The following is a 27445-nucleotide window of genomic DNA, read 5'->3' as shown; positions in this document are numbered from 1 at the left end:
CTTATCTGATTCTGTGCTGTGAACTTTGCCCAACAGTTTCTCCAAGATTAGTTGTGAATTTCACTGTTTGTTAATTTTCCCAGATGCACTCTGATGTCCAGCGATACACGAATTCAAACAGCAAAGGCAGTAACTGTGCAGGTTTTCTCTCTCTCTCTCTCTTGCACTGTGCTTCCTTTGACTGCTCTTCTCCCTTTTAAACTGCTGTTGTTTTGACTTTTTTTTTCCAAAGCACATGGTGAGTGATAATATTAAATATCTCAGATAAAAATAGAACGCATAATGTATCATAGCAGTTACAAAATGTGTTTAGTCAATCTGACCTTGACAGTCTCAATTTGAAAGGGTGGGTAGGTCCGGTGGGGGGTGGGCGGTGGGAAGTGGCGGCAGATCTGAGGAGATTTGAACAGTAACTAAATAGGAAAGAAAGGAAATGATTGGATGGGAAATAACATGCTGTGCCTCAAGCTGTGATTCAGTCAGAAAGTTGCAAGCTTTGAGTCCTATTCCTGGACCTAAACACAGCAATCTACTCTGAAACTCCGCAGCAGTATTAAAGGAATGGTGCACTGTCAAAAGGAGTCATTTTTCAGATAAGCGATTAAAGTGAAACTGCATTTTCCTCCAAGATCAATGTAAAAGATGTGGAGATGCCAAAGTTGGACTGGGGTGGACAAGATCAAAACTCAAACGACAGCAGGTTATAGTCCAACAGGTTTATCTGAAATTGCTAGCTTTTGGAACTCAACTCCTTCATCAGGTGTGGCATGATACAGAGGTATAAGACACACTGTTTATAAGCAAAAAGTTAACAACTCTAAAAGTTGCTGTCCTTGTTGAATCCTTTAATTAATTAGGAGGTAGACTGGTGATTAAAATGCAAAATCCAGATTCCTTTCAAGTCTTTGTCTCTAGATAATTAAAGGTATTATCAATGTACATGAGGTGATATCTCAATTAGACATTGCACTTTAGGTGTAAGGTCCTGCTTTGAATCTGTCTGCGTTTCAAACTGAGGTTGTGTTTTAGCTTTATTTGACAGAAAAAAAATCTTGAATGGAATAATTTCCCCCAGTGTATGCATGTGTGGGGGTGACAGAGAGAGGGAGAGCATGTATGTGTGCCTAGATTAGAGTGGTGCTGGAAAAGCACAGCAGGTCAAGCAGCATCCGAGGAGTAGGAAAATCGACGTTTCGGGCAAAAGTCCTCCAACAGGACTGAAGGCAGGGAGCCTCCAGGGTGGAGAGATAAATGGGAGGGGGGTGGGGATGGGGAGAAGGTAGCAAAGAGTGCAATAGGTGGATGGGGGTGGGGATGAAGATGATAGGTCAGAGAGGAGGGTGGAGTGGATAGGTGGGAAGGAAGATTGGAAGGTAGGACAGGTCATGAGGATGGTGCTGAGCTGGGAGTATGGAACTGGGGTAAGGTGGGTGGAGGGAAAATGAGGAAACTGGTGGAGTCCACATTGATGCCCTAGGATTGAAGTTTCCGAGGCGGATGAGGCATTCTTCCTACAGGCGTGGACTGGTGAGGGAGTGGCAATGGAGGCGGCTCGGGACCTGCATGTCCTCAGTAGAATGGGAGGGGGAGTTGAAATGTTGGGCCACATGGCAGTGGGGTTGATTGATGCGGGTGTCCCAGAGATCTTCCCTAAAGTGTGTGTCTGTCTGTGTGGGTGGCAGAGAGAGAGAGAGAGAGAGAGAGAGAGACAGAGAAAGACAGAGAGACAGACACACGGGAGACTGATTTCATACAAAATTCTTGTTTGTCAAACAAATAGATAACACCCAACCTTGTCTTAAGACTTCAAAGCAGGACCTCACACCTAAAGTGCATTATCTAACCTGAGATTTTATCCCTTGTACATTGATAAAACCTTTAATTATCGACTTGAAAGGGATTTAGATTTTGCATTTTAATCATCAGTCTACCTCCTAACTAACTAAAGGATTCAACAAGGGCAGTTAGTTCTAAAGTTGTTAACTTTTTGCTTATAAATACGATGTCTTATACATCTCTATCATACCACTCCAGAGGAAGGAGCTGAGCTCCAAAAGCTTGCAATTTCAAATATACCCGTGGAATAAAAAAAGATGCCACAGCATTACTTCAATGCTCCACTAGCTACCTGATGAAGTAGCAGAGCTCAGAAAACTTGTACTTTCAAATAAACCTGTTGGACTATAACCTGTCGTTGTGTGATTTTTAACTTTGTCCACTCCAGTCCAACACTGGCACGTCCTCATAATTATTTCAACGAAGAGTAGGAGGGTCAATACTTACACTTAATCAACAACACATGATCTGGTCATTATAATCAGCTGCTTTTGAGAGCCTGTCATACGCAAATGGCTATTATATTTCCTGTATTACAATAGAAATTACATTCCCAAAGGATATAATTCCCTGCAAAGTGCCAAGAGATTTTCTGGGACCCTGAAAGATGAATTTTAGTCATTTTCCTTGCCCATGTTTAGAAACATGGAGTGAGAAGAAATATTAGAAATAGAATAGCAGTTGGAAGAGATAGAGGAATTAAAAATAAGCCATGTGAATGGGATGATGGTGGCATTTTTGAAGAACAAAGGAAAGGACTGAAATGGAAGGTGCCATCGACAACATTCAGTCAAAAATCACATGATACTCTGTTATAGTTCAACAGGTTTAATTGAGACCACAAGTTTTCGAACCCCCGCTCCTTAGCTGCCTGAGGTGGTTTCAAATAAACCTGTTGGGACTATAACCTGGTGTAGTGTAATGTTTGACTTTGTTCACCACAGTCCAACACCGACCCCTCCGAAACATTGACCAGTGCTCGCTAATGTTGGCGATCAGCAAGTGGTGTGGTGATGCTGATGCACAGGACAATCAGTGATCTTTGATTGTTCCTCATTATATAGTCTCTTGGTTCAGAAAATTCAGAACTATAATACTCAACATGAGTTTAGAAAAATAATTTAGAAGCTTAATACAGTTTACAATACAAAGAAGCAGCTTTTTACTACATAGCAGTATGACACAAAACATGTACAAACTACCAACTTTCAAACATTCTTTTATATTAATATCAAATACAGTTTGAGTCAATGACATAATGGAACAATTCTACAATTCTTCAACAATGCACTAACGGCAATGGAATAGACTGGTGTGAAATTATGACCGGACCTAGTGGGAGATGATAGTGTTCTAACCAAACAGGGTCACACATGTACATTCTATACTAGAATTCTCCAAATAATTTAGTTAGTACATGCTGTCTTAAATCCTGAGAGAAAGAATGAGTCATCAAATTGCTCAGGAAAGCAGGTAAGATAGCAGGACTGCTCTCAGGTTAAAACAGGCAAGACTTATGTTGAGAACAATTGATCATAAAAGAAAAAAAGTTCACAATAATGTGACTGGAACTAAAACTCTTCTGATGTTAGAAAACTGCATGGCCCTAAGGAGGAGAGCAATAACAAGAAATTAAGATTACAGTTTCAACAACAGAAACAAAATGTCAAAAACTACATCTGTCAGAGGTTGGCCATGTATTTGAAATGATCAGAAATACCACCATGTTTAAAATTGTCTCAGCATGTAGAATTTCTGTTTCACAAGAATGGGAACCAGCCCTCAGGGTATACACCGTTCTGGATATCTTTAACATCGATCTGCAGAGTGAATGTTTTGGAACATTTCTATAAATAGCACCTTGGTGAGTATTACTAATCAACCAGCTAATCCGACTTCCTAATGGAATATGAAGGAATTGAAGTGGGAACTAGATTTCTTCCAATTATGGCTATGGAGTCTCACCTCATGTTTAATAGGTAAACCTCTTTGCAGTTTGGACCATAATGTACACGGCGGCGGTGGGGGTGGTTGTGGGGGCGGCATTGTTTGACAGGACACTCTGGAGTAGGGCTATGGAATGCCAGTTTCCACCTTCCTTGAGTATGACAAGCCCACAGCCATTGAGAAAAACTGGCTGCTTAATAGTCTACATTGTCGACTTGCTTTATTCAGGTATCAGATTACTAGTGTGCCATTGATGGATGAATTACTTCTAAATTTCCATTGCCACATTTATCATTTGCTATCTCACATCTAAGGAAAAACCATTTGAAGACTCTGACCACACCTCACCCCTAACCCAAAAAGGGGTACAGGGGTGGTAGTCACTGATCAGTAAATCTTAAGCCCCCAAATATTAAGAGTTTACAAAATAATTTGATGATTATTCAGAGATTCTTATTCAATAATCAAGTAGTTAGAAGAATTCCTTCTACTGAAGTATGAAATTTTTCTCCCCCTACAAAACTAATCTTGGTGTCTAGCTTTCCTTCAGTACTTCAAACAAATAGGCTCAACTTATGGTGCTTGGATTACATATTTTCCAATTCAGTGATGATGGTTTATTAAATAAATGTTTATAAAGCAAATCTGGAGTCATGTTCACCAGCAGTTAGTCTATCATCATCACAATCAAACTTGGATCTAGAATAATCTCTCTTTTTTTCCACCATTCCTGAATTACAATCAGAATATCGATTGATATATTGTCAAATATAAACATATTCAAGCACACCCTCAAGGAACTCAGTTGATGCATCTAATAGTTCGAATAACTGATTCTTCTGTGACTACCAGAGGTGTCAGCCCATCATTCCCTAATCTTCAACAGCAACTTCAGCAAATGAGCCTCAATAACCTGTTGAACTATAAAAAAAATCTTGAATTAGAAAATACATTGGTCCCATTTTGTTTTTGTGAGATAAACAGTGCAAATAGCTTTCATGAACAGGGAAGAATGAGTAAGAAAGCATAATTTCTGAAGTACAATATAATTATATTTACTTAACAATATGCACCAGCAACAAAGAAATGACAAAGCAGGAAGATGGAGTTCTACTTAGTGTTATTACTTGCAAGATAGTTACTGCAAGTAGCAAAATGATAAATCATTCTTTTCTAATGTTAATCAATATTATATTCCACATTTTTTGAAAGAATTACCCAGCTTAAATAAATTCCTGAATCGAACAATTTAGTTTGTTATTTTTCCTAGAAAGATATGCAAAATATTTAACAAAATAGCCTCAAATTTCTTGGCAGTTTGTTATAATATTGGAAACGTAATGGTACAGTACATCACTCACCAACCTCTGCTCTACCTTGACTTTTGACTCCATCTCAACCTTTGGAGTTGAAGTCATTTGTACAATGCAGTTAGGCACCCACAGTACTACATTGGGTGGAATTTTAAAAAAAATCCAACTTGCAGTTGCTGCTTCTCCAGCTCTGCAAGTGAGTATTGCATTAAAACTGACTCAAACAACTAGTGGATTCAAAATTGGTCAATTACATAGGTGACAAGAGTTCAACACCCAGGATACTGTGGTCGTGTGGATAGCATCATCTTTGCCAAAGAATTTGGACTATCTTCAAGGTCTGTTTCAAACAGACTGCAGAGCTGTTCAAGAAGAGGAAACCTCAAGTTTTCAAAGAAAATAAAAGTGCCCAAACACATGGACTCAGGATTCTCTAGAACAGTCTAAATTGGAAACAAGCAGCAAGTGATATTTTCAAAGTTGAAATTCATAGTGCAAGATCAACCAAGAAAGAAGACAAAGCTATCCTCCTGACCACCTGTCTATCGTGAATGCAATGGCTCAAAATATCTTTATGAAGAATACTTTTTGTTATTACTGTTAAATATTTTAATGCTTAAATTAATTTTGTCTTATTTAATTTTGTCACAGTTCTTTTTTTAATGACACATCAGTATTTATTCAAATTACAACATTTGAGTTTGCAGCTTTTTTTCTGAAACCTTTGCTGACATTACTGCGTACTTAAGCCAATTGGGGGACAAAGAACAAGTTTATCCAAGGAGCCATTTTCCCAAGTCATGTCATGGTTGGGCCTATCTCCTCTGGAATATGGCACCTACATAGATTTTATGATTGCTTCATACAGGTATAGAGTTCTTTGAGGGCAACTAAGGAATTTAGGATATATAACAACAATACATCACTCCTGGTTCTTCTAGCGTGACTTTCATGGAACATGACAAAAATGCACAGAAATCTGTAAGAATTATGTTCTATTGATTTGAATCACAGCACCAAATTAAATTAAAATTAATTTCAAGACTAGCATTCTTAATGTTATTCATTAGTACTATTGTACTTTTGAACTCTTATTACAAACCATTTTAAGTAGCTTAGGAACTTATTAAAGAAGCTTAAAAAATACTCAGATATAGATCCAACTTTGACTAAGTGATAGAGAACCTAATCGCTTCCTTTGCTGCAATACTGTAGTCTTTGTGCTAATAAGAAAACAGTGGTATTTCTTGCAGATATCATACAAGTTACCCTACCTATCAGTGAAACAAGTAGAACACAAAGTAAATATATTTGTATTGATGATGATTGGCATAAGCCCTAGCTCACTAATATTTAGATATATCACGAGGTACAGGTGCATGTCCTCTTCAGCTTAGTTTCTGAGTTCAGTCATGTCATATGGAAATATGTCAAAATGCAGGCTGCGGCATGCTTGTGGCATGAGAGAGAAATTGGGAGGACAAAAATATAATCCATTCCCAAATCTTCCAGTATCAGTGGCAGCTGACCAGAAAGTTCTAGCCCTGAACAGGTCACGTTTTTGTAAGCTGTTCTGTTGCACACAAGATTGCAAGCAATGTATAGAATAAAGGGAAAATATAGGGAATAAAGTTTTATCAATTATCCCATTCTGCTTGTCAAAAGAAAATGTTTGTACAGGGGATATTTAACAAAGTTTTTTAAAAAAAAAGAGTAATGTACACCCAGAATATATTTAAATTTTATTTTAAAATATATTAAATAATAAAATCAAAATCAATAATTACCATTCTTGAAACCCAACCCAACAGCCATATCCATAGCATTGAATCCAGAATCAGTTTCAACAGTTGGGTCAGCACCATATTCTGTAAAATGAACAAGAACTTGTCAGATCAAAGATTAACTTAAATCACAAGATGTTGTTCTATTTAAGACCTTCATAACTCAACTAATTGAATAGTTTATATCAGAGCACACAGAGCAGGACAGATGAGCATCAACAAAAAATTTCAGTGGCATATGAGCTGAAAATGAAATATGTAGTATCAATAGTTTTGCATTAGATATGGTAAATGGTATTGTGCTTGGAGGATGTGGTGAGGTGTTTGGGTAGTGAGACTACGATTATGCAAAACAGTAAAATCTTGTAATTGATAGGCAAAGATCCTCAACTATTTTACAGGACAAGTTGCTACATTTTCTCCAAACTGATTACTACTGTAACGTGTTCAGTGTTTTCTGATTGATTTAACTCACTGCACTTTTCTTGAATAATGCAGGAAAAGTGATTCTGCAAAATCTTACCCATGTTTACATGGAATGAGAGAAAACCTGGCAAATCACTCATGCAAGCTTTGGAGGAGATATTATATAACAATCAAAAGTGTAGTGTATTGTATATAATATTCAAATAGTTTGGGAGATATTAATGTAGATATAACAACTTAACTGTGGAGACACTTTGCTTTGATACAGAAAATGAATGATGTGGATCAGAAATTAAGTTAACTTTGTACAAGACTCCTTGTGTTCTAAAGCACATTTCCAAAGGTGAAAGCTGTTCATCCTAGGCAATTTCAAAGCATATGTTGTAATGGAGAGAGATTCATGGCCAACATGTCTTAGTCACCATGGGCTGAAAAATTTGTTGCTGGAAAAGCGCAGCAGGTCAGGCAGCATCCAAGGAACAGGGGAAAATCGACGTTTTGGGCATAAGCCCTTCTTCAGGAAGAAGGGCTTATGCCCGAAACGTCGATTCTCCCGCTCCTTGGATGCTGCCTGACCTGCTACGCTTTTCCAGCAACACATTTTTCAGCTCTGATCTCCAGCATCTGCAGTCCTCACTTTCACTATGGGGTGGTCAAGACCAATAACAAGAGGTCTGAGCTTGGTCTGAGAATGAACTCTATATCACCAATATTTTCATTCAACTCAAACATCACCACAAGACATCATGTTGTCATCCAAAATCTGTCTAGTGCGAATTCACTTGATCACTGAAAGATATGATCAGCCATGAGAGAATGCCCAGTCCACAAAAAGAAGGATAAATTCAACCAGTCCAATTACTGCCCTATCAATCTGCTGCTGACCAAAGTGCTGGAATATGTTGTTAACATAGCTATCGAGTGGTACTTACTCAATAATAATTTGCTCTCTGGCACTTAGTTTGGGTTCTGCCAAGGCCATTCAATTTCTAATCTAATTACAGCCTTGGTCCAAACACAGAAAAGCCAAATTCCAGAGGTGAGATGAGGGGGACTCCTCTTGACATCAATGCAATATTGGCTTCAAAGAGTCTTTAGCATAACTGAAGTTAACCATCCATGATGCTGTGAGGTAGCAGTGCTAATCACTGAGCTACTGCGCTGCTCAACATAATCTCCTCTTACATTATCACAGATTGTAAACAACTGAGGTCCATATGTTTTGCACTCCATCCCACCAACTTGGAAATGCCTTGACGATCCTAACTGGGTGAATGACAGTGAAGTATTGGAGAATGATTATGTAGTCAATCACAAAGGATGAAGATATGGCAAGAAGAATGAAAAAGTAAGCTTTACTTTTGTTATAGTCACATTGCTTATCATTTTTGACTTCGATAAAGAGCTACCTTGGTACAGCAGCAAATGCAGAAACTTGATCAAACAGATTCAAACATGGAATTCCAGGAAAGGTGAGTGCAGATTTGGGAGGCTACATTGGGCAGAATCGGGAGTTTGGAGATGGGATGATAGCCTGCAAGGAGAGTGGCGTCAAAGGTTAGACTTTTGAAGAGCTGTGGAAAAGATAATTTAAAGGAAAAAAGGGACAACACCCAGAGTGAGAGCTGTTAACAATAATCAACTACCATGGGAATTAAGAGGGGAAGGTGTGTTATCAAAGTTTGTAGTGGGAATTAAGTAAAGCAAACGGAAGGTGTGCCTTCTGAACTAAATGACCTTGGCAAAGGCACAAGGAGCAATCGTAAATAACAGAGAAAGATACAAAATATACTTTAGCATAAATCTGGTCCCAGTGGTTTCACAAAATGAACAAGTGCAGCAGAGGTTCATAATGGTTGACCTGAATCTTTGTGGCAAAGGTGTCCATTAATTCCTCATAGCTATTATTGGTGGGGAGGATGGAGGAGGTGGGGATAAAAAAGGTTTCAGAAGAGAATTTGCAGCAATAATTAAGAAGAAAAATATTTAGGACTTTTTTTTAACAAAAAAAACCAACAAAATGTTACAATTCATCCACAGCCAAGTTTCTGTTTCATACAGGAGGACCAACACCTTAGACAGAATAATTTATAGGGCATATTAAAACCTCATTATCAGGTGTTAGGTTAGCTCACCCAACAGAGTCTCCACACATTTGACATGATTTCCATGTACAGCATAAAGCAAAGGAGTTCCACCATTCTGTAAACAAAGACAGAGCAATAAAATTTTCAAAATGATTTCACTAAATATGTTACCAATTTTTGTTTCTCAAATTTAGATCATACTCGTTTCTCACTCGTTAATGTTTGGTGTAAGTAACCATGGCGTGGTTGGATTGTTGTAAAAATTCAGCTGGTTCAACAAATGCCATCAAGAAAATATACTGCTCTTCCTTGGTCCGACCTTCATTTGATGACCAGCCCTACATTAAATTGTTTTCTCTTAAAAAAAACATTGAAAAATTCTGTCAATGATATAAACTTGAAATGATATCAGAAAATAATGGAAACACTAAGCACATGTTGCATATCTGTGGAGAGTGACAACATTTTAGATTGACCAGCTTTCATCAGAGCTTACTCTTATTTGTCCTCTGAAAATGGCCTACCAAGCCACTCACTTAATAAAATGCAGTAGTTCATGAAGGTTCACTACATCACCAGACTCCCCAAAGCCTGTGCACCATTTCCAAGGTACAAGTTGAAGTGTGAAGGAATACTCCCCATTTGCCTGGATAGTGGACCGCCAACAACACTCAAGAAGCTTGACACTATCCAAAGCCATATCCAGAAACATACATTCCCTCTTCTACTCGGTAGCAGCGATGAGAACCATCTACAACATGCACTGGAGAAGGCTAATTAGTCGGAACCTTCTAAATCCATGACCACTTCCATCCAGAAGGACAGAGGAAGCAGATGCCTGGGAAAACCTCCTACTACAAGTTCCCCTCCAAGCTACTTACCATCCTTACTTGAAAATATATCACCATTCCTTCAGTGTAACTGAGTCAAAATTCTGAACTGTCTTCCTCATGGCATTACAGGTTTCTACAGCACATAGGCTGCAGCAGTTCAAGAAAGCAGTTCTTCACCACCTCCTCCAAGTAACAAGGGATGGGAAATAAATGCTGGCCTAGCCAGTGATGCTCACATCCCATGAATATTTTTTCAAAATGAGAAATAAATGTCAGTCTGGTCAGCAACACTTAAACACGGAAAGATTAATTTCTGAAGTGTTTTGGGGTGTTCTGATTCACTCCATCTCCCTCACTTCACCTGATGAAGGAGCAGCACCCTGAAAGCTTGTGATTTCCAATAAACCTGTTGGACCATAACCTGGCATTGTGTGACTTCTGACTTCATCCCTCAAAAGCAGTATGGATCATTAAACAGCTGCCTAGCATATTTTGGGCCCAGGCCCAAGTGGTCAGCTAACTTTAAGAGTTCCCAATGAGCAGTTTGGTGAGAAGTACAACCACTAAACATGTGATGTATTTGTTCGATCATCCTTCTCAGCACATGTTGGATGAAATATAGCTCTTTACATAATGATTCAACCAACTGCAAAATCCTGATTTCTAGGAATAACTGCAAACTTCATTGAAACCCATACCAAGGTAGGTACTAATCCGTGAATATCTAATCCTGGTGTTCTCATGCATGTTTTTCCAACATTGCCTTCTAGTAGCTGACATTCTGAATCCTAAAGAGTTTCTTATTAGTTGTATGAATCCAAAACAAACAATCAAAAACTAGAAGGCAGCTTATGTGCTAGCTTAAACCTTGAAATTACATATACTCAAATTCAATTTTGCATTTTACACTTGTTGATCATCTTTAATGTTTTATCAATTTTCTAATGTTATTTAAATAATGAATGTTACATTCATTCAGCTGATACACCTTTCAATTCATTCAGACGCAACCCCAGGATACATAGAAAGTACAATCATACTTCCTAGATTATCACGGTATACCATTAGTATTTACTTTTACTAAGAATTCTTGCCCATTTATTTTACTCCTGGTTTCCCAGGTATGAACTCACAACCAGTTTCACATATTCAAATAGATAAACAATATTATAACTTTATGACTTTTACATGAAATTGCAATAGCATACCAAGAGGTTTGCATTTCACTAATTAGTAGAGATATTTAAAAATATAAAATTCTATTGTAGCAAATTCTACTTGGGACTATATTTTCCAGCAAAGGAGTTATTAAATTCATGGGGAACAGGCATTGAGCAACCTTTGTGTACAAGGCCATCATGATGGTAATGAATAAATACCACATTATTCCATTTATAATAATATCTAAGTAATGGATGCAGAGACACAGAAGCCATTTCAAACAATTTAGTTAAATTTTACACACCTACAATAGGCTATTTGAGAATATATAGCTAAGTAGAAATTATAGATATAGTTACTACTTCAATTCGATTGTCTCAAATTAATAACAAGACAGGATACTGCAACCATTTAATAATTAAAATGCTAATTTAGTATTTTTCTGAGAATTTATTTATCTTCTGAAGTCTTGTGATTGATTATTGAACACAGTTTGAGATTTTGCTGCATTCACCAAAACCCGTGTGAGATAAATCACCCCAATCACATGCTTCTCAACTCACTATCTATGCAAGTGAGATGTTGTGCGAATCAGTCAGTGAGTCATGTGGCTAGCAAACCAGGAGATCTCATTACAAGGAACCTCGATCATCCGAATATCGGATTATCCGAAGGGGATCTCAAGGTCCCGATTAGAGACATTACGTCAAAGAGCTGTTTCAACCCTGATCACGTATTTTTCTTTACAGGTACAGTGTTTAAAAACGAACTTGGTTCACTGAAATGTTGCCGAGGACAGTACTGGGCAATCCAGGCACCGTCTCCAAATGAATGACCTCCCGCCTTCTCTCTGTCCCCTGGCATTTTCCCTGGAGTTCTACACAGGGGTGAACTCTAAACCTCCCTTCCCCAGTTAATCTCTCAAACATTGTCTGTGCAGACAAAGTAGGAACTTGTCAAAATGTTGTGTGTGTGTCCTATTTGAAGAGTTATGTCACAAAGGCGGCAACAGCAACAGCAGCAGTCTTACAGTCTGGCTGCCCCAGAAAGCAGCTGTGTGTGCGTGCTGCACGGGTGTAGGTCGGACAGGGGTTGGGGGCGTGGATGAGATTTGGACAGTGGGTGGAGATGGAAAGGGGGTTGGGAGGGGGGAGGAGGTTAGTGTTGGACAGGGTTGGGGAGGGCATGAGTGGGGTGTAAGTGGACAAGGGGGAGCGGACGGGGGTTGGGAGTGAGCAGGGTGGGAGAGGACGGGGTTGGGGGCAGGGTCTTACTTGCAGTGTGCTTTTGCCTAGTCTCCTGAATGGGGAACAGACTTCACAGAAAACTCTACGCCCCAGATGAAAGCAATTAACTGAATAATCAATTATTAGTGCCCGTCCACCTCGTTCAGATAATCGAGGTTCCTCTGTATTTGCAAGACTTTCCAGGGTGGAATGCTCTAGCACTATATTTGAAGACCAGCTGGACACCACTTCATTCACTACAAGCCAGGAATCTCCTCTCAGTCTGTGGCAGCTTCCACCAGAACTCCAGATATCCTCCAAGTAGTCCACACTGGCTCTCACTGGCTGCTGGATTTGTACTCAGACCTATATACCATTGCTCTAGCTATGGTACTCTGCATCAATGCACAGTGATGGGATGAAGCAATGTGCCAAGTTGAACCCACAGAGATAAAAAGCAGCAGATAGGCACCCAGACAACTTTATCTCAGACACTCCAGAGATGCCCTGCCTGAATAGACCACATTAGTTTCAGCAATTCAAGCCAAGGTGGGGGCAGACAGCCTGCACCTGCAGCCATGCTGGAAACTCTCAGCAGATCGAGATCCTCTGGGGTCTGATCCTCAGGGATGCCAAAGTCTTCAAGTCACCACAGCATACCATTCAGCATGCGTCCTCCACCTCAGGTGAGGAAGTGAACCTGCATCTAGACATAGTGGGAAAGAAAACCTTCTCAGGGCACATCAATGGCATAAGTGTTCAATTATTGTACAGAATAAGCACAGTAAAGATATCTTCATTTGTAATGTTCTACTTTCTATTGTAGTCTTATTGTTCCAATATGACCAGAGAAGGTCCTTTGAAGTGAAAGATGTAGTGCATCTTCAATTAGCAAAAGGATATGTTACATTTCAATCATCATACCTTGGTTCTTCTCTCATAAGAAAGAAAGTAGGATGACCAGAAGTCATTTCATTCAACATGGAATCTCACAACCGCAATTTGAAGAATGGAGTCTATGCACTACAGATGGATCTTGGGGACATTGACTGTGATGATAAGATCTAAGGGAGGAGCCAGGACCGCAGATGTCCATTTGACAGACACAATTTCTGGGAGTGATGGGGCCTTAGGATGTGGGATACCTCAGAAGCACATTAATAGGTTAAGTAAATGGGCAAAAAGTTGGCAAATGGAATGTAATACGGGAAAAAGTGAATTGTTTATTTTGGAAGGGACAAAAGAACAAAATATTATTTAAATGGAGAAAAATTGCAGAAAGCTGCAACACAAAGGGACTTGGGTACTTATGCATGGAACACAGAAAGCCAGCACACAGGTGCAGAAGGTAATCAGAAAAGCTAATGGAATGTTGGCTCTTACTTCAAGATGTTGGGCTACAAGAGTAAGGAAATCTTACTGCCACTGTAGAAAGTGCTTGACAGACCACATCTGGGAGTACTGTGATCAGTTTTGGTCTCCCTATTTCAGGAAAAATATTGCAGGGGAGGCAGTTCACAGAAGGTTCTTAGGACAATCCCTGTGTTATGAGCAAAGACTAAACTAGTTGGGGCTCTACTTACTGAAGTTTAGAAGAATGAGTGGTGACCGCTTTGAAATCTATAGAATTCTTAAAGGGCTTAACAGGGTTAATTCTAAGAGGACATTTCCCCTCATGGGAGAGTTTAGGACCAGAGAGCATAGCTTCAGAATGAAGTGCCAATTTTAAACTGAAATAAGGAGGAATGTCTTCATTCAGAGGGTTGATTACATTTGGAACTCCTTGCCACAATGAACTACAGGAGCAGAGTCCTGGTGTATGTTTAAGACTGAAATAGATAGATTCTTGATCAGTAGGGGAATTGGGATTATGAGGCAAGAGCAGGAAAGTGGATGTGAGGAATGTCAAATCAGCTGAATGGTGAAACAGGCTGCAGGGGACAAACGGCTTGCTCCTGTTCCCATTTCTTATAGTCTTATGGTCTAGGTATTCACCAGGGATAAGTCCATTGTTTAAGGATCATTTTAGCACAAACATGAAGGCAGATGAGGTAGTGGAAGTGCTGCATATATCACATGTTTTAACATTAAAGTTTGTCCAGGGCATCAAGGGCAAAGTTTATACATACACTGTAGCTTTTATAGAGTTGAGGATATTAGAGCTTTAGCCGAATGGATAAATCAAAATTTTATTGCATGAATACAATCAGCAAAATAGGTCAATGAGGATTGCAAACTGCAAACAGAGTTGAGAGCCAACTATGCAAATGAAATATATATATATATATATATATTAAAAAAATCAGAAAAGGTCTCAAACCATTCATCCTAGAAGCAGGCAGTTGTAAAGTTCTCTACGGACTCTTGGGCTTAACAGAACTACTGCCCCATTTTCCTCTGTTTGATAAGTCATCTGGTGTATGTTAGGATCCTTACCCTCATCTTCCTTCTCAGAGGTTTCCTCTCACTTCTGCATCTTCTTATTTGTCAATACTTCCCCTTTTGGCAAGTGAGATTGTGGATGGTGCAACAGACCATGATGATGCAGGACACCCTATTTAGGAGCTCCGTGGGTTTACTCTGGGTGCTCCAGTTTCCTCCCACCATCCAAAGATGTGCAGGTCAGGTGGATTGACCATGCTAAATTGCCCAAAGTGTCCAGGGATGTGTGGGTTAGGTGCATTAGTTAGGGGTAAATGTACAGTAATTGAGAATGGATTTGGGTGGGATACTATTCGGCAGGTCAGTGTGGACTTGTTGGACAGAAAGGGCCTGTTCTCAGTGCATGACACCATGTGATCTCTTCAGGCATCAGACCCTCATTATCAGGAGGGCTATGGTATGTTCCACAATGGCTCTGACTGAAAGTATAGCAATAATGTATCTTTCTTTGGTGAATTCTTCTTCTGAGTTGTGATCAGCCAGGTGTGTAGAGGGCGTCTCTCATTGCCCAAGAGCTACAAGTGTATGGGCAAAAAATCTTTGAAAAGGCCCACCACCTGCAAGTACTCCAAGATGGACATGTCATGGCATCTTCCCGGTATCTGGGTTAGACCTGCAAAATCTGTTGCGGTCATCAATAATTTGAACATTAAGGGATTGGAATCCTTTTCTGTTGACGAAGACTGCTGGTTCATGATGGGGTGCATTTGTTTGCATCTTGCACCTGCAGGAAACCAGCAATGGCGAAGCATTCTAATGCCCAATGATCTGACTCTCAGTATCAAGGGGCAAAAAGATGAATCGGTAAGCTGTTGTGAAGAAAGCATCCCAAATGTAATTATGAGTGGTGGACTGTGAAATGCCCCAGAAGTTCCCAGTAGTTCCCTGAAATGACACGCTGACAAAACAATTAAAGACACCCGATACCTTTTGGGCTACCCCAATCCCGTGAGTGCAAATTCTCATCCAGAAGCTAGCATAGGTGTGACACCATAGTTCAGATATCATAGAATCCTTACAGTGTGGAAACAGGCCCTTCAGCCCAACAAGTCCACACTGACCCGCCGAAGAGTATCCTACCCAAACCCATTCACCTTTACTGTACATTTACCCCACTAATGCACCTAACCTACACATCCCTGAACACCTTGGGCAATCCACCTAATCTGCACACCTTTGGATTGTGGGCAAGGAAACCTGAGCACACGGACAGGGAGAGAATACGCAAACCCCACATAGACAGTTGCCTTGAGGCTAGAATCGAACCCGGGTCCTTGGCGCTGTGAGGCAGCAGTGCTAACCACGGAGCCACCGTGCCATTCCATGCAGATATTCTTGCAGATAACTGCACACATACTTGTAGATCTTGTCCTGAACAAGATCCCTATTCCTTGTCATGTTCTGCTGCTTCTTCCTTTGAAGGCTGTTTGGCAGCCAGTGCTAGCTGCTGCTATTATTGCTGCCGGCGGAGTTCTTTTTGCTATCTTCTGCAATGGTCCCTTTGCATAAGACCACAGAATTGCTGGTTTGACCTCTAACATCCTCAACTTACAGCAGATCTGTGAGAACAGTAGGAAGTATAAAGTCTTAGCAAAGGGATATTTCAGTTCTAACACCCTTTCCTCATTAAGGTCCAGGTTATGGTCCCTCAGAGGGGAGTGTTGCACTTGGGCAGGGCACCAAGCAACATGCACTGACTGACCATCGTTCACTTCTAGCCCAATAACCATGCCTCCCCTTCATTTTTCACAACAGGCCATGCTCTTAATGCACATGTAGTGTGTTGGCTGTGTAAGCTCCTGGAACAGGAGAACCTGATATTGACAGAGCACCGTGCCACACAGCAACATGCACCCCTCCCACCCCCGACTTGAATATCATGTTTAACTATTTGCCACAGCTACATGTTCCTATCTTTCATTCTAAAGCTTCTCCTTCAGTGACAAGCTGCCTTGTTTTCTACACTGAACTGTCACCTGAGAAGCTAATGTGTCATTGTGATACAGTTGGTTGGAGCAACAGTCCAGCAACACATTGAATGTTAACTAACACACAGTCATCTACTACATTTAGAGAAAAAAAATGTAGACAAGAAGCATTCCAAAATAATTGGCAAAAACTCACCTGGATTGGAGCCAAATAATCAAAGTCATCAACTTCACAGCTCAATGATGCAAGTGAGTCTCTGAAGTGTTGGTTGTCTCAACAGACAGAACTTATTGGAAAGAGCAAGTTAATTCCTCCAACTAAGAATGGAGGACTTACTTGTGAAAGTTTATTTCAAAAGCAAGAATCTGATTTTTGGACACTTGCCCAATTAATTCATACTCACCATTATTTTTGACACCCCAGTGAGTGGAAAATCATGCCTATTCTATTCACAAACCTTTAAGAGGTATTAAACTTGGCAATGTGGGAAAACTTAATTAGCATCTACATCTGAAATGTAAAACTGCTGAAACGAGGTTAATGACTACCCCTACTGATATTATTTCAGCTATATTAGATTGTCAGGCTCAGCAACGGCTTCCAAATTTCTCAGAACATATGGTTTGAATGAACAGAAGGGGAAAATCTAGAAGGGTTTATTTGATAAATGACAATAAATTCCACATAAATTGTTCCCAGCTGGCAGTTTTACTTTCTACTGAATTTGCTTTTAATTTTACTTAAAATATTATTTCTATATAAACAGGAAAAGTATTGGCTGATGGATCCCTGATATTACTTACCCAGTCATATTCATTCACATCACAACCATAGTCAAGCAGCATGTTTACAATGTTCGAGTAGCCTTTACTGCTGGCAAGTGACAGTGCACTCTCCCTCCCATTGGCTAAGAGATGTGGATCTCCTCCCTTTCAAAAGGAAATACACAAGATGCAATTTAACTTCAAAAACATAAAACTAATAGATGGCCTTAAGTTAAAATGACATAGTACACACATTTTAAAAAGACAAAATCATAAATTAACTAAATCAGGAGTAAAACTATTTACAACATATAAAAATCAGTTTTGGAAGATTACATTTTCAGGATTCAGCTATTTTAGTAGATATGGAAAATTAAAATGGCTTATTCAAGGGTTATGTATCCCATGTCAAAACATAGCTAAATTAGGAGACACAGCAAAGAATATGGGGTCCCAGTAACTGTCAGGCCAAAGCCCTGAAGATGTAGACACCAGAAAGAAGGAAAAAAAAACACAGGCTTGCATTTATATCGTACCTTTTATGATCACCTCAAAGCACATTACAGCCAATGAGATACCGTAGAACTGCAGTCACTGATGTAATGTAGGAAACTTGCTCATAGCAAGCTCCCAAAAATGGCAATGTGATAATAACACAATAACTTATTTTGGTGATGCTAATTGAGGCAGAGAGATTATCAAGTCAACCCGACCCCCACCACCCCAACTCAAACCCCTGATAGTATTTGAAGAATCTTCCAAACACGTAACCACCATCATCTTGAAGGTCAAGGGATACATGGAAAGATCATGATTTGCAAATTCTCCACTGAGACACTCACCATCCTAACTTGGAAATGTATTGCTGTTCATTTAGTGTCATTGAGTCAAAATCCAGGAACTCTCTATCTAACAGCATTGTGGGTGTCCTTACAGACGGCAGTGATTCAGGAAGGCAACTCACCACTACTTCTCAAGAACAACTAGCAATAGGCCCTGCTAGCGACAACTTAGCAAAGTATAACTTAGCGAAGGTAAGTGGGAAAACGGAGGACTGGGAAGCTTTTAAAGAACAACAGAGGATTAGTAAGAAGGAAATACGCAGAGAAAAAATGAGGTACGAAGGTAAACTGGCCAAGAATATAAAGGAGGATAGTAAAAGCTTTTTTAGGTATGTCCAAGGCAAAAAAATGGTTAGGACAAAAATTGGGCCCTTGAAGACAGAAGCAGGGGGATATATTACTGGGAACGAAGAAATGGCAGAGGAATTAAATAGGTACTTCAGATCTGTGTTCACTGGGGAAGACACAAGCAATCTCCCTGAGGTAACAGTGGCTGAAGGACCTGAACTTAAGGGAATTTCTATTTGCCAGGATTTGGTGTTGGAGAGACTGTTAGGTCTGAAGGTTGATAAGTCTCCGGGACCTGATGGCCTGCATCCCAGGGTACTGAAGGAGGTGGCTCGGGAAATCGTGGATGCACTGGTGATTATTTTCCAGAGTTCAATAGAATCGGGGTCGGTTCCTGAGGATTGGAGGGCGGCTAATGTTGTGCCACTTTTTAAGAAGGGTGGGCGGGAGAAAGCAGGAAATTATAGACCAGTTAGTCTGACCTCAGTGGTGGGAAAGATGCTGGAGTCTATTATAAAGGATGAAATTACAGCACATCTGGATAATAGTAACAGGATAGGACAGAGTCAGCATGGATTTATGAAGGGGAAATCATGCTTGACTAATCTTCTTGAATTTTTTGAGGATGTAACTCGGAAGATGGACGAGGGAGATCCAGTGGATGTAGTGTACCTGGACTTTCAGAAAGCTTTTGATAAAGTCCCACAAAAGAGGTTAGTGAGTAAAATTAGGGCGCACGGGATTGGGGGCAAAGAACTAGATTGGATAGAGAATTGGTTGGCTAATAGGAAACAAAGGGTAGTGATTAACGGCTCCATTTCGGAATGGCAGGCAGTGATCAGTGGGGTACCGCAGGGATCCGTGCTGGGACCGCAGCTTTTTACAATATATGTAAATGATATAGAAGATGGTATCAGCAATAACATTAGCAAATTTGCTGATGACACAAAGCTAGGTGGTAGGGTGAAATGTGATGAGGATGTTAGGAGATTACAGGGTGACCTGGACAAGTTAGGTGAGTGGGCAGATGCATGGCAGATGCAGTTTAATGTGGATAAATGTCTGGTTATCCACTTTGGTGGCAAGAACAGGAAGGCAGATTACTACCTCAATGGTATCAAATTAGGTAAAGGGGCTGTTCAGAGAGATCTGGGTGTTCTTGTCCACCAGTCAATGAAGGCAAGCATGCAGGTACAGCAGGTCGTGAAGAAGGCTAATAGCATGCTGGCCTTCATAACAAGAGGGATTGAGTATAGAAGCAAAGAGGTGCTTCTGCAGCTGTACAGGGCCCTGGTGAGACCACACCTGGAGTACTGTGTACAGTTCTGGTCTCCAAATTTGAGGAAAGACATTCTGGCTATTGAGGGAGTGCAGCGTAGGTTCACAAGGTCAATTCCTGGAATGGCAGGATTGCCTTACACGGAAAGACTGAAGCGACTGGGCTTGTATACCCTTGAGTTTAGAAGACTGAGAGGGGATCTGATTGAAATGTATAGGATTATGAAAGGACTGGACACTCTGGCAGGAGGGAACATATTTCCATTGATGGGGGAGTGCCGAACCAGAGGACACAACTTAAAAATACGGGGTAGACCATTTAGGACAGAGATGAGGAGAATCTACTTCACCCAGAGAGTGGTGGCTGTGTGGAATGCTCTGCCCCAGAGGGCAGTGGAGGCCCAATCTCTGGATTCATTTAAGAAAGAATTGGATAGAGCTCTTAAAAATAGTGGAGTCAAGGGGTATGGAGATAAGGCTGGAACAGGATACTGATTAGGAATGATCAGCCATGATCATGTTGAATGGCGGTGCAGGCTCGAAGGGCAGAATGGCCTACTCCTGCATCTATTGTCTATTGTCTATTGTCAACCATATCTTGTGAATAAAAAAAAAATGTGCAATGGGATTTACCTGAAATGACAGATAGGATCTTGGTTTAACCTCTTATCCAAAAGACAGAAGCTCAGACAACAAAAACAAAAACAAATTTAGCTTGCCGTTGATTAACTCTCCAGTCATCAGGAAAGTGATGGAAGAAGTGATCTTAAGAGGTTGTTCAATCTAGTGTGGCAAAGAGCCTGAATCAATCGGGATCTGGCAGAGATGGGGTATTGCATTTATTGGCTGAAGTCATACTTGGCACACAGGAAAATGGTTGTTGTTGGTGGTGGCTAATCATATCAGCTCCACGACATTGACTGAGTGCCTTGCTGCAGATTTATTTAATGACTTGTCCTCCAACATAAGATCAATGAAGATAGGCAGTGGATGTTGGCTTTGTAGACTTTACTAAAGCATATAACAAGGTCCCACATAGTAGGCTGGTCCATAAGAATAAGAATATGGGATCCATGGTGAGTTGATAAGTTTGAATACAAAATTGGCTTGGTCATTGAAGGCAGGGTAGACATGTATGGGCCTGTTACCAGTGGAGTTCTGCAAGGATCAGTGCTAGGACCTCAGTTGTTTGTAATTTATATAAACAAACAGTTTGGATGAAAATCTAAGTGGTCTAATTCGTACATTTGCGGACGACATAAAAATTGGAGGAGTTGTAGATAGTGAGGAGCAGATACGATAGCGACATTTAAGAGGGGTTTAGAAAGATGTGGACAGGCAGGGGAGAGAGAGAGAGAGAGAGAGAGAGATAGGGCCAGACAGATTGGATTAGTTTAGAATGGCATAGTGGTTGGCACAGACATGGTAGGTTGAAGGGGCCATTCCTGTGCTGTACTGTTCTACATTCGATAAGATAGTTACTCACCATCCCATTCACTGGCTAACAAAAACTCTCCATACTGTACAGAATCTACAGAATGCACTACAGTAATTGCCATGGCTTCTTAAGCAGCAGCTCCAAAAATTTCAGCCTCCACTTATCCAGATAGACAAGGACATAAAGAACATGAGAGTACTATTGCTTTCATGCCATCCTAACTTGGAAATTTTACAATATTCTTCATGACTGGATCTAATCTCCTGAACCTTCTACCTAACCACCTGTAGGAATTTCTTTACCACATGGACTAAAGTAGTTTATGAAGGCCAGATCATCTGTAGTGTAATTACAAATGGGTGATAAATGTTAAGCCTGCCAAAGTGCACACATATCAAAGAATAATTAAAAGCAAGGACATCTTTTGCACACAATTTTATTCAACATTACCAAATTTTGTTGAAATTTGTGGTATATGTTTCCTTCTTACTGCTGAGTTGAACATTTAGCTAATATCTGCACTCATATGGGTCAAGATTGATAAATACAACACTATTACCAACATAAATCCAGTTGCTCCTCAATACCCTTGTAGGTAAATATAGTAATATTATAGTACTATTCCATGTAGATCATTAAACACCCAGCTGAGTTCATTAATTTTAGTGGAGATGCAATTTTAGCACAACTGTACTGAGATAGGCTCAGGCTCAAGGTTCTCTCAGTTGTTTGCAGAATGGGTTGAAGCAAAAAGAGCCTCTCCTTTGTTGTGAAAGAAGTTGGTTGAATCATCTTCTAAAAATAATTGTTTAAGTTCGCACCCAGAAAGCTAACAGCCATTAAGTCCTACTTGAGATAGCATCTTCAGGACAGGAGTAAAACAAAAAAGAAACAAAAACGAACTCCAAATTCAAAATGTTGTATCGCATTGCCAGTCACAAAGTTACATGGGCACCAATAAACTGCATTATTAAAACTTTAATGAAGACTTCTGTAACTATGTAGGGGAATGGTTAGAGACAATTGGGCTGAAGATTTTGGCATGTATTTTCATGTTTGATATTTCGTGAGCACAATCAACATCATTGCACTATTGGAAACATACAACTTAAAATACACATCTTCATTGTCTATTCTACTCATTAAATAAAAGGGAACCCAAGTCTAACTAGTTTCATTTGCTCTCTAATAATTTAATAATTGACTTTTAATTTATTACAACTACTATATACAGAACAGAAATAAATTCCTTACATTCTGTAGCAAAAATTCCACCACAGCAATTTGTCCATGAGCTGCTGCCCACATCAATGGTGTAAATCCTTGCTCATCTTGCATGTTTAGCAGATTGTCTAGAAAAGTAATAAAATAGAGGCTTTCATTCAGGTCTACAGACTTGTGTACAAGCTCAACAGGCATCAAGGTCATTTTACAATTCATGCATCTTATTTGTACAAATCAAAAACTCAACCTCTAAGAACTTACCTTGCTCTATACGGCTTGCCAAATAAATTAATTCCCCTTGTGCAGCCAACTGATGTACAGACAAAGCTATAAAAAATATATTAACAAATTAGTGCCCGATAGAAACCAGTTAAACTATTTAGCTAAGGCAATTTATTCCACAAAACTTCAATTAAAGCTATATTTTCCTTAAAATAGACGATAAACAAAACCCCTCGTTTTTTCTCATTTTATTTTCATTTCTATTTTTCCTAAACCACCGTGGAGCCTATCACTTCATGCCACTACATGCACAAACTGGCTAATGACACAGAGAGCACATTGGGAGCCTGTGAACAGATTTGAATATTTTGCTAGCTAATGAAAAAGACAAACAAGAGAAATGGAATTTGATAAAAGAATAGGGAATGTTAAAACTAACCATAACAACATTTGGCCCATTCTATTATAAAGCAACAACTGATTTGGACTTTGGTTTCAGCAAACTATCTAGTCTTCGCGCACTCATGCAATAAACCTGCACCATTATTAAAGATTATGTTTGGTAGTACACGTTAAATCCAAGGTCATTTGGATGCAAATCAATTATGTTTACACAAGACTTACAGTGCAAGAGTAAAGGTGCAGCTGAGATTTCATTGCCACGATGTTTGTTAGTCAGAGTTGTCGACTGTTTAATGGGCGAGAAATGCTTGGTCACTGATGGTGTATAGACATGTCTTACTTGAATTCCAGGAGAAGCAGAGGTGTGTATGTTGCACTCAGCTGCAAACAACATAAGTTAACACCTGAAAATTGGCCTTATTTATGCAAAAACTAATCATACAGTAATCTTCACAATAACAAGCAAATTATAATTGTTTCCACATGTATGCAATATAGAATTGACAGAAGTGTGGTTGGGAGCTGGTTGGAGATATGTAAATTGATCTTGCTAAATAATCAGAATGTTAAAAAAAGAACCAAAGTCAGCAGATGCTGGAAATCAGAAACAAACAGTAATTGCTGGAAAAACTCAGGTCTGGTAGAATTTGTGGAGAGAAAGCAGAGTTAATGTTTCAGTGACAGTTCTGAAGAATGGTCAGTGGTCTCAAAACATTAACTCTGTTTTCTCTTCACAAATGCTGCCAGACATGCTGAGTTTTTTCAGCAATTTCTATTCATCAGAATGAGAGTTACTTTGCTTTCAATTGTTACTCTTATCTGTGCTTCTCTTCAACTCAGTGATCAGGCTACAGAATAATGTAACATTTCTTCTTTTCCCTGTCCACCCAATGCAAAAAAATAATTGGAGGCAATTGGTCTTCTTTTATCTCTGTGCAAGTGAATCTGTTTTAAGAGAGTTAAAAATCACACAACACCAGGTTATAGTCCAGCAGGTTAATTTGGAAGCACTAGCTTTCCGAGCGCCGCTCCTTCATCAGGTGGTTGTGGAGTATACGATTGTAAGACATGGATCCATGCAAGATTCTGTAAATCCATTTTTTAAGATTAGAATCAGTCTGGCAATTGTGGCACAGACAGACAGCCTCACACAGGGCAGCTCACATCTTCAATGCATTATCTGGACCGATATGACACCAATTGTTAAAGTTCACTTGAAAATGTCTAACTTTTAAAAAAAGGTTTTGCAATTTACATATGAAAGAACTGAAATCAACACGGTCATTCGAAAAGTTGAGAGTCTTAACGAACAATGCAGGTTTTTTTCAATATATAATTTCAGTGACATCACAGTGTAAACCTTTGCTATAAATTGTGTGTCTTACAATCTTATACTCCACAATAACCTGATGAAGGAGCATCGCATCAAAAGCTAGTACTTCCAAATAAACCTGTTGGACTATAACCTGGTGTTGTGTGATTTTTAACTTTGTACACCTCAGTCCAACACCGACATCTCCAAATCATGTTTTGAGAAGAGTTCAAATCCAACCCAAAATGCCATATAGTCAGCAAGCCACACAAGATGCTTGTCACTTTGTTTCCCAATCTTTCCTATCTTACTACTGGCATTTAGAATTTGGGATTAGAAAGAAGATATTCAAGTTTATAGATGACACTACAATGGTCAGGTGAATGGTGACATGCAGAAAATTGAAAAAGGGGATTGTGCAAGCAACTGGACAGTAATTCCACTGGAATTGCAGTCTAAATGAAAGATATTAAAAGGAGGAGAATCAGCAGCAGCTTTAAAGGTTCAGATCTGCAGATACTTAGGACAATTAAACAAATGATAGGTAAGTATTTCACCCTCTAAATTTTCTGTCCACCAGCTCCAGCAGTGCAGCACTTCTTCAGTACTGAAACAGTTGCCGACTTTGTTATTTGTGCTGAAGTCCTGGAGTGGGAATAGAATTCACAAGCTTATGACTTGGTGAGCGACCATAGCTAATAAAATGGAAGTTCATCGACTGGATCATATTGAAAGCAGAAATTGATTTCACTTCTGACACATGACCTAATGTAGAATTTCAAATATTTACAATAGTTGTTTATAATTATTCAAAATAGCTTTGTTAAACTTACAATTCACTGATGTAACATGCCCTACACACATTTCTATGATTCTACAACAAATATTTTGGTCTATACTATTAATTAAATCCCTTCAACTCTAGAATATTATGCAGCATGGTGGCTCAGTGATTAGTCCTGCTCCTTCAAAGCACCAGGGACCCGGGGGTCAATTCCACCCTCGGGCATCTGTCTGTGTGGAGTTTGCACATTTCGCTGGATGCTTTGGTTTCCTTCCACAATTCAAGGATTAGGTGGATTAGCTATGGAGAATGCAGAGTTACAGGGTTAGGAGAAGAGGTGGGTCTGGGTGGCATGCTCTTTGGAGGGTCAGTATGGACTTGAGCCAAAATGTCTGCTTCCACACTGTAGGGATTCTATGATTCTAACACAAAGACATTTTTGTGTAATGTAACAATCAGCAATGAACGGTTCTCTTAGATCCTAATCATCACTGCTGTTTACACTTGTTTTCCATTGTTCTGATTGTATCTCAATAAATTATTAAAACACATGCTCTACATTTTTCCAAAGCATAACTGACATGATCATTGTATATCATCCATGAATTTAATTCATTTTAGTTTTCTTTCATGAAAGAATTTCCATATTTCTAAATTCATAAGTACCTTTTGTTATGTTAGTATAAACATAATCAATAACCTTCTCTTGTTGGTCTCACCTTTTCTCTTTGTTTTCTAAGAGGAACTCACTTGATTTTTCTCTCTTAATTTATTAATTTCAAACTGTTTTTACATCGGCACTTTTAAAGTAATAAAATGTCCCAAAGTTCTTCCCAGAGACATTATAAAATAAAATGTGACACTGAGCTAGAAGATGATATTGGGGATGATGATCAAAAGCTTGTTCAAAGTGTTATATTTAAGGCATGTCTTAAAGGAGGAATGCAAGATAGAGAGATGGAGAGGTTTCCAGAGCTTAGGACCAAGGCAACCGAAGGTAATAAAGAATAATTTAAAAAGGGATGCTGAAGAGGCATAGATACGTGAGAAGATTATGGGGATGAAGGAGATAACACAGACATATCTAGGCCAAACCATGAGATAATCTTTTCAATCTTGTTTTTAGTTAAAATAAAATTTGACTTGCAATTAAGCCATGTACACGTGGCTCAGAAAACAAATATTTTCTGAGTTCTTAAAACCAATTAAGATCCTTGCATTTTATTTACCTTTGAATAGTACAGAGGCAACTTCTAGATCAGAGTTCACCTGATCTTGAATATTTTTACTCTCTTCTTCATTCAGAGATTTTACAAACCGAGAGCAGACATTCATATCAAATCTATTTGGTAGGACAAATTTCATTCCCAAGGCAACATTCTGGGAGGGACCACCATCTTCATTAATTTCTGCACGAGGCTCCAGCTTGATATATGGAACTCCAGCAAAGGAGGATTGATTTTCACTTCCATCTCCAGAAGGGTCAGCTTCAACAGTTGGGTTCTCTACTGCAGACATTCCTGCTCTGTTCAGATGGTACAATCTGTTACTCCATCTGTTGGTACAACATTGAATTACAGCAGTTTAGCAGACATTAATTTGAACACCTGAATCTACCAATGTAACGAATACCATGAAGGCAAGGGTTCACCAAATTGTTGTGGTTCTGTTCGCCGAGCTGGGAATTTGTGTTGCAGACCTTTCGTCCCCTGTCTAGGTGACATCCTCAGTGCTTGGGAGCCTCCTATGAAAGCTGCTTCACAGGAGGCTCCTAAGCACTGAGGATGTCACCTAGACAGGGGACGAAAGGTCTGCAACACAAATTCCCAGCTTGGCGAACAGAACCACAACAACGAGCACTGAGCTACAAATCTTCTCACAAACTTTGTTCACCAAATTAGCAGCCA

General features: G+C 39.5%; 1 protein-coding gene across 2 annotated transcripts in view; it reads right to left on the bottom strand.

Annotated features, from left to right (window-relative positions):
• Positions 1-2974: 2974 nt before the first annotated feature.
• Positions 2975-27445, bottom strand: part of ankra2 (ankyrin repeat, family A (RFXANK-like), 2) — a 44894-nt gene continuing 20423 nt past the window's right edge. Inside the window, exons 2-9 of one of the 2 annotated variants that reach the window (XM_072581665.1) lie at positions 26768-27093; positions 23665-23823; positions 23080-23145; positions 22849-22946; positions 17788-17913; positions 9442-9508; positions 6884-6964; positions 2975-4704 (exon numbers count right to left, since the gene is read on the bottom strand). In XM_072581665.1, coding sequence (XP_072437766.1) covers positions 4649-4704; positions 6884-6964; positions 9442-9508; positions 17788-17913; positions 22849-22946; positions 23080-23145; positions 23665-23823; positions 26768-27056 — 942 coding nt within the window. In that variant the 5' untranslated portion in view covers positions 27057-27093 and the 3' untranslated portion in view covers positions 2975-4648. The remainder of the gene's footprint in view (positions 4705-6883; positions 6965-9441; positions 9509-17787; positions 17914-22848; positions 22947-23079; positions 23146-23664; positions 23824-26767; positions 27094-27445) is intronic. The other variant, XM_072581672.1, reaches the window with a different exon arrangement.

The sequence above is a fragment of the Chiloscyllium punctatum genome, chromosome 2 (genome assembly GCF_047496795.1).
Source record: "Chiloscyllium punctatum isolate Juve2018m chromosome 2, sChiPun1.3, whole genome shotgun sequence".
NCBI classification, from domain to species: domain Eukaryota; kingdom Metazoa; phylum Chordata; class Chondrichthyes; order Orectolobiformes; family Hemiscylliidae; genus Chiloscyllium; species Chiloscyllium punctatum.
Note: the sequence above shows the minus strand (reverse complement) of the source record. Positions and strands in the feature narration are given on the sequence as shown.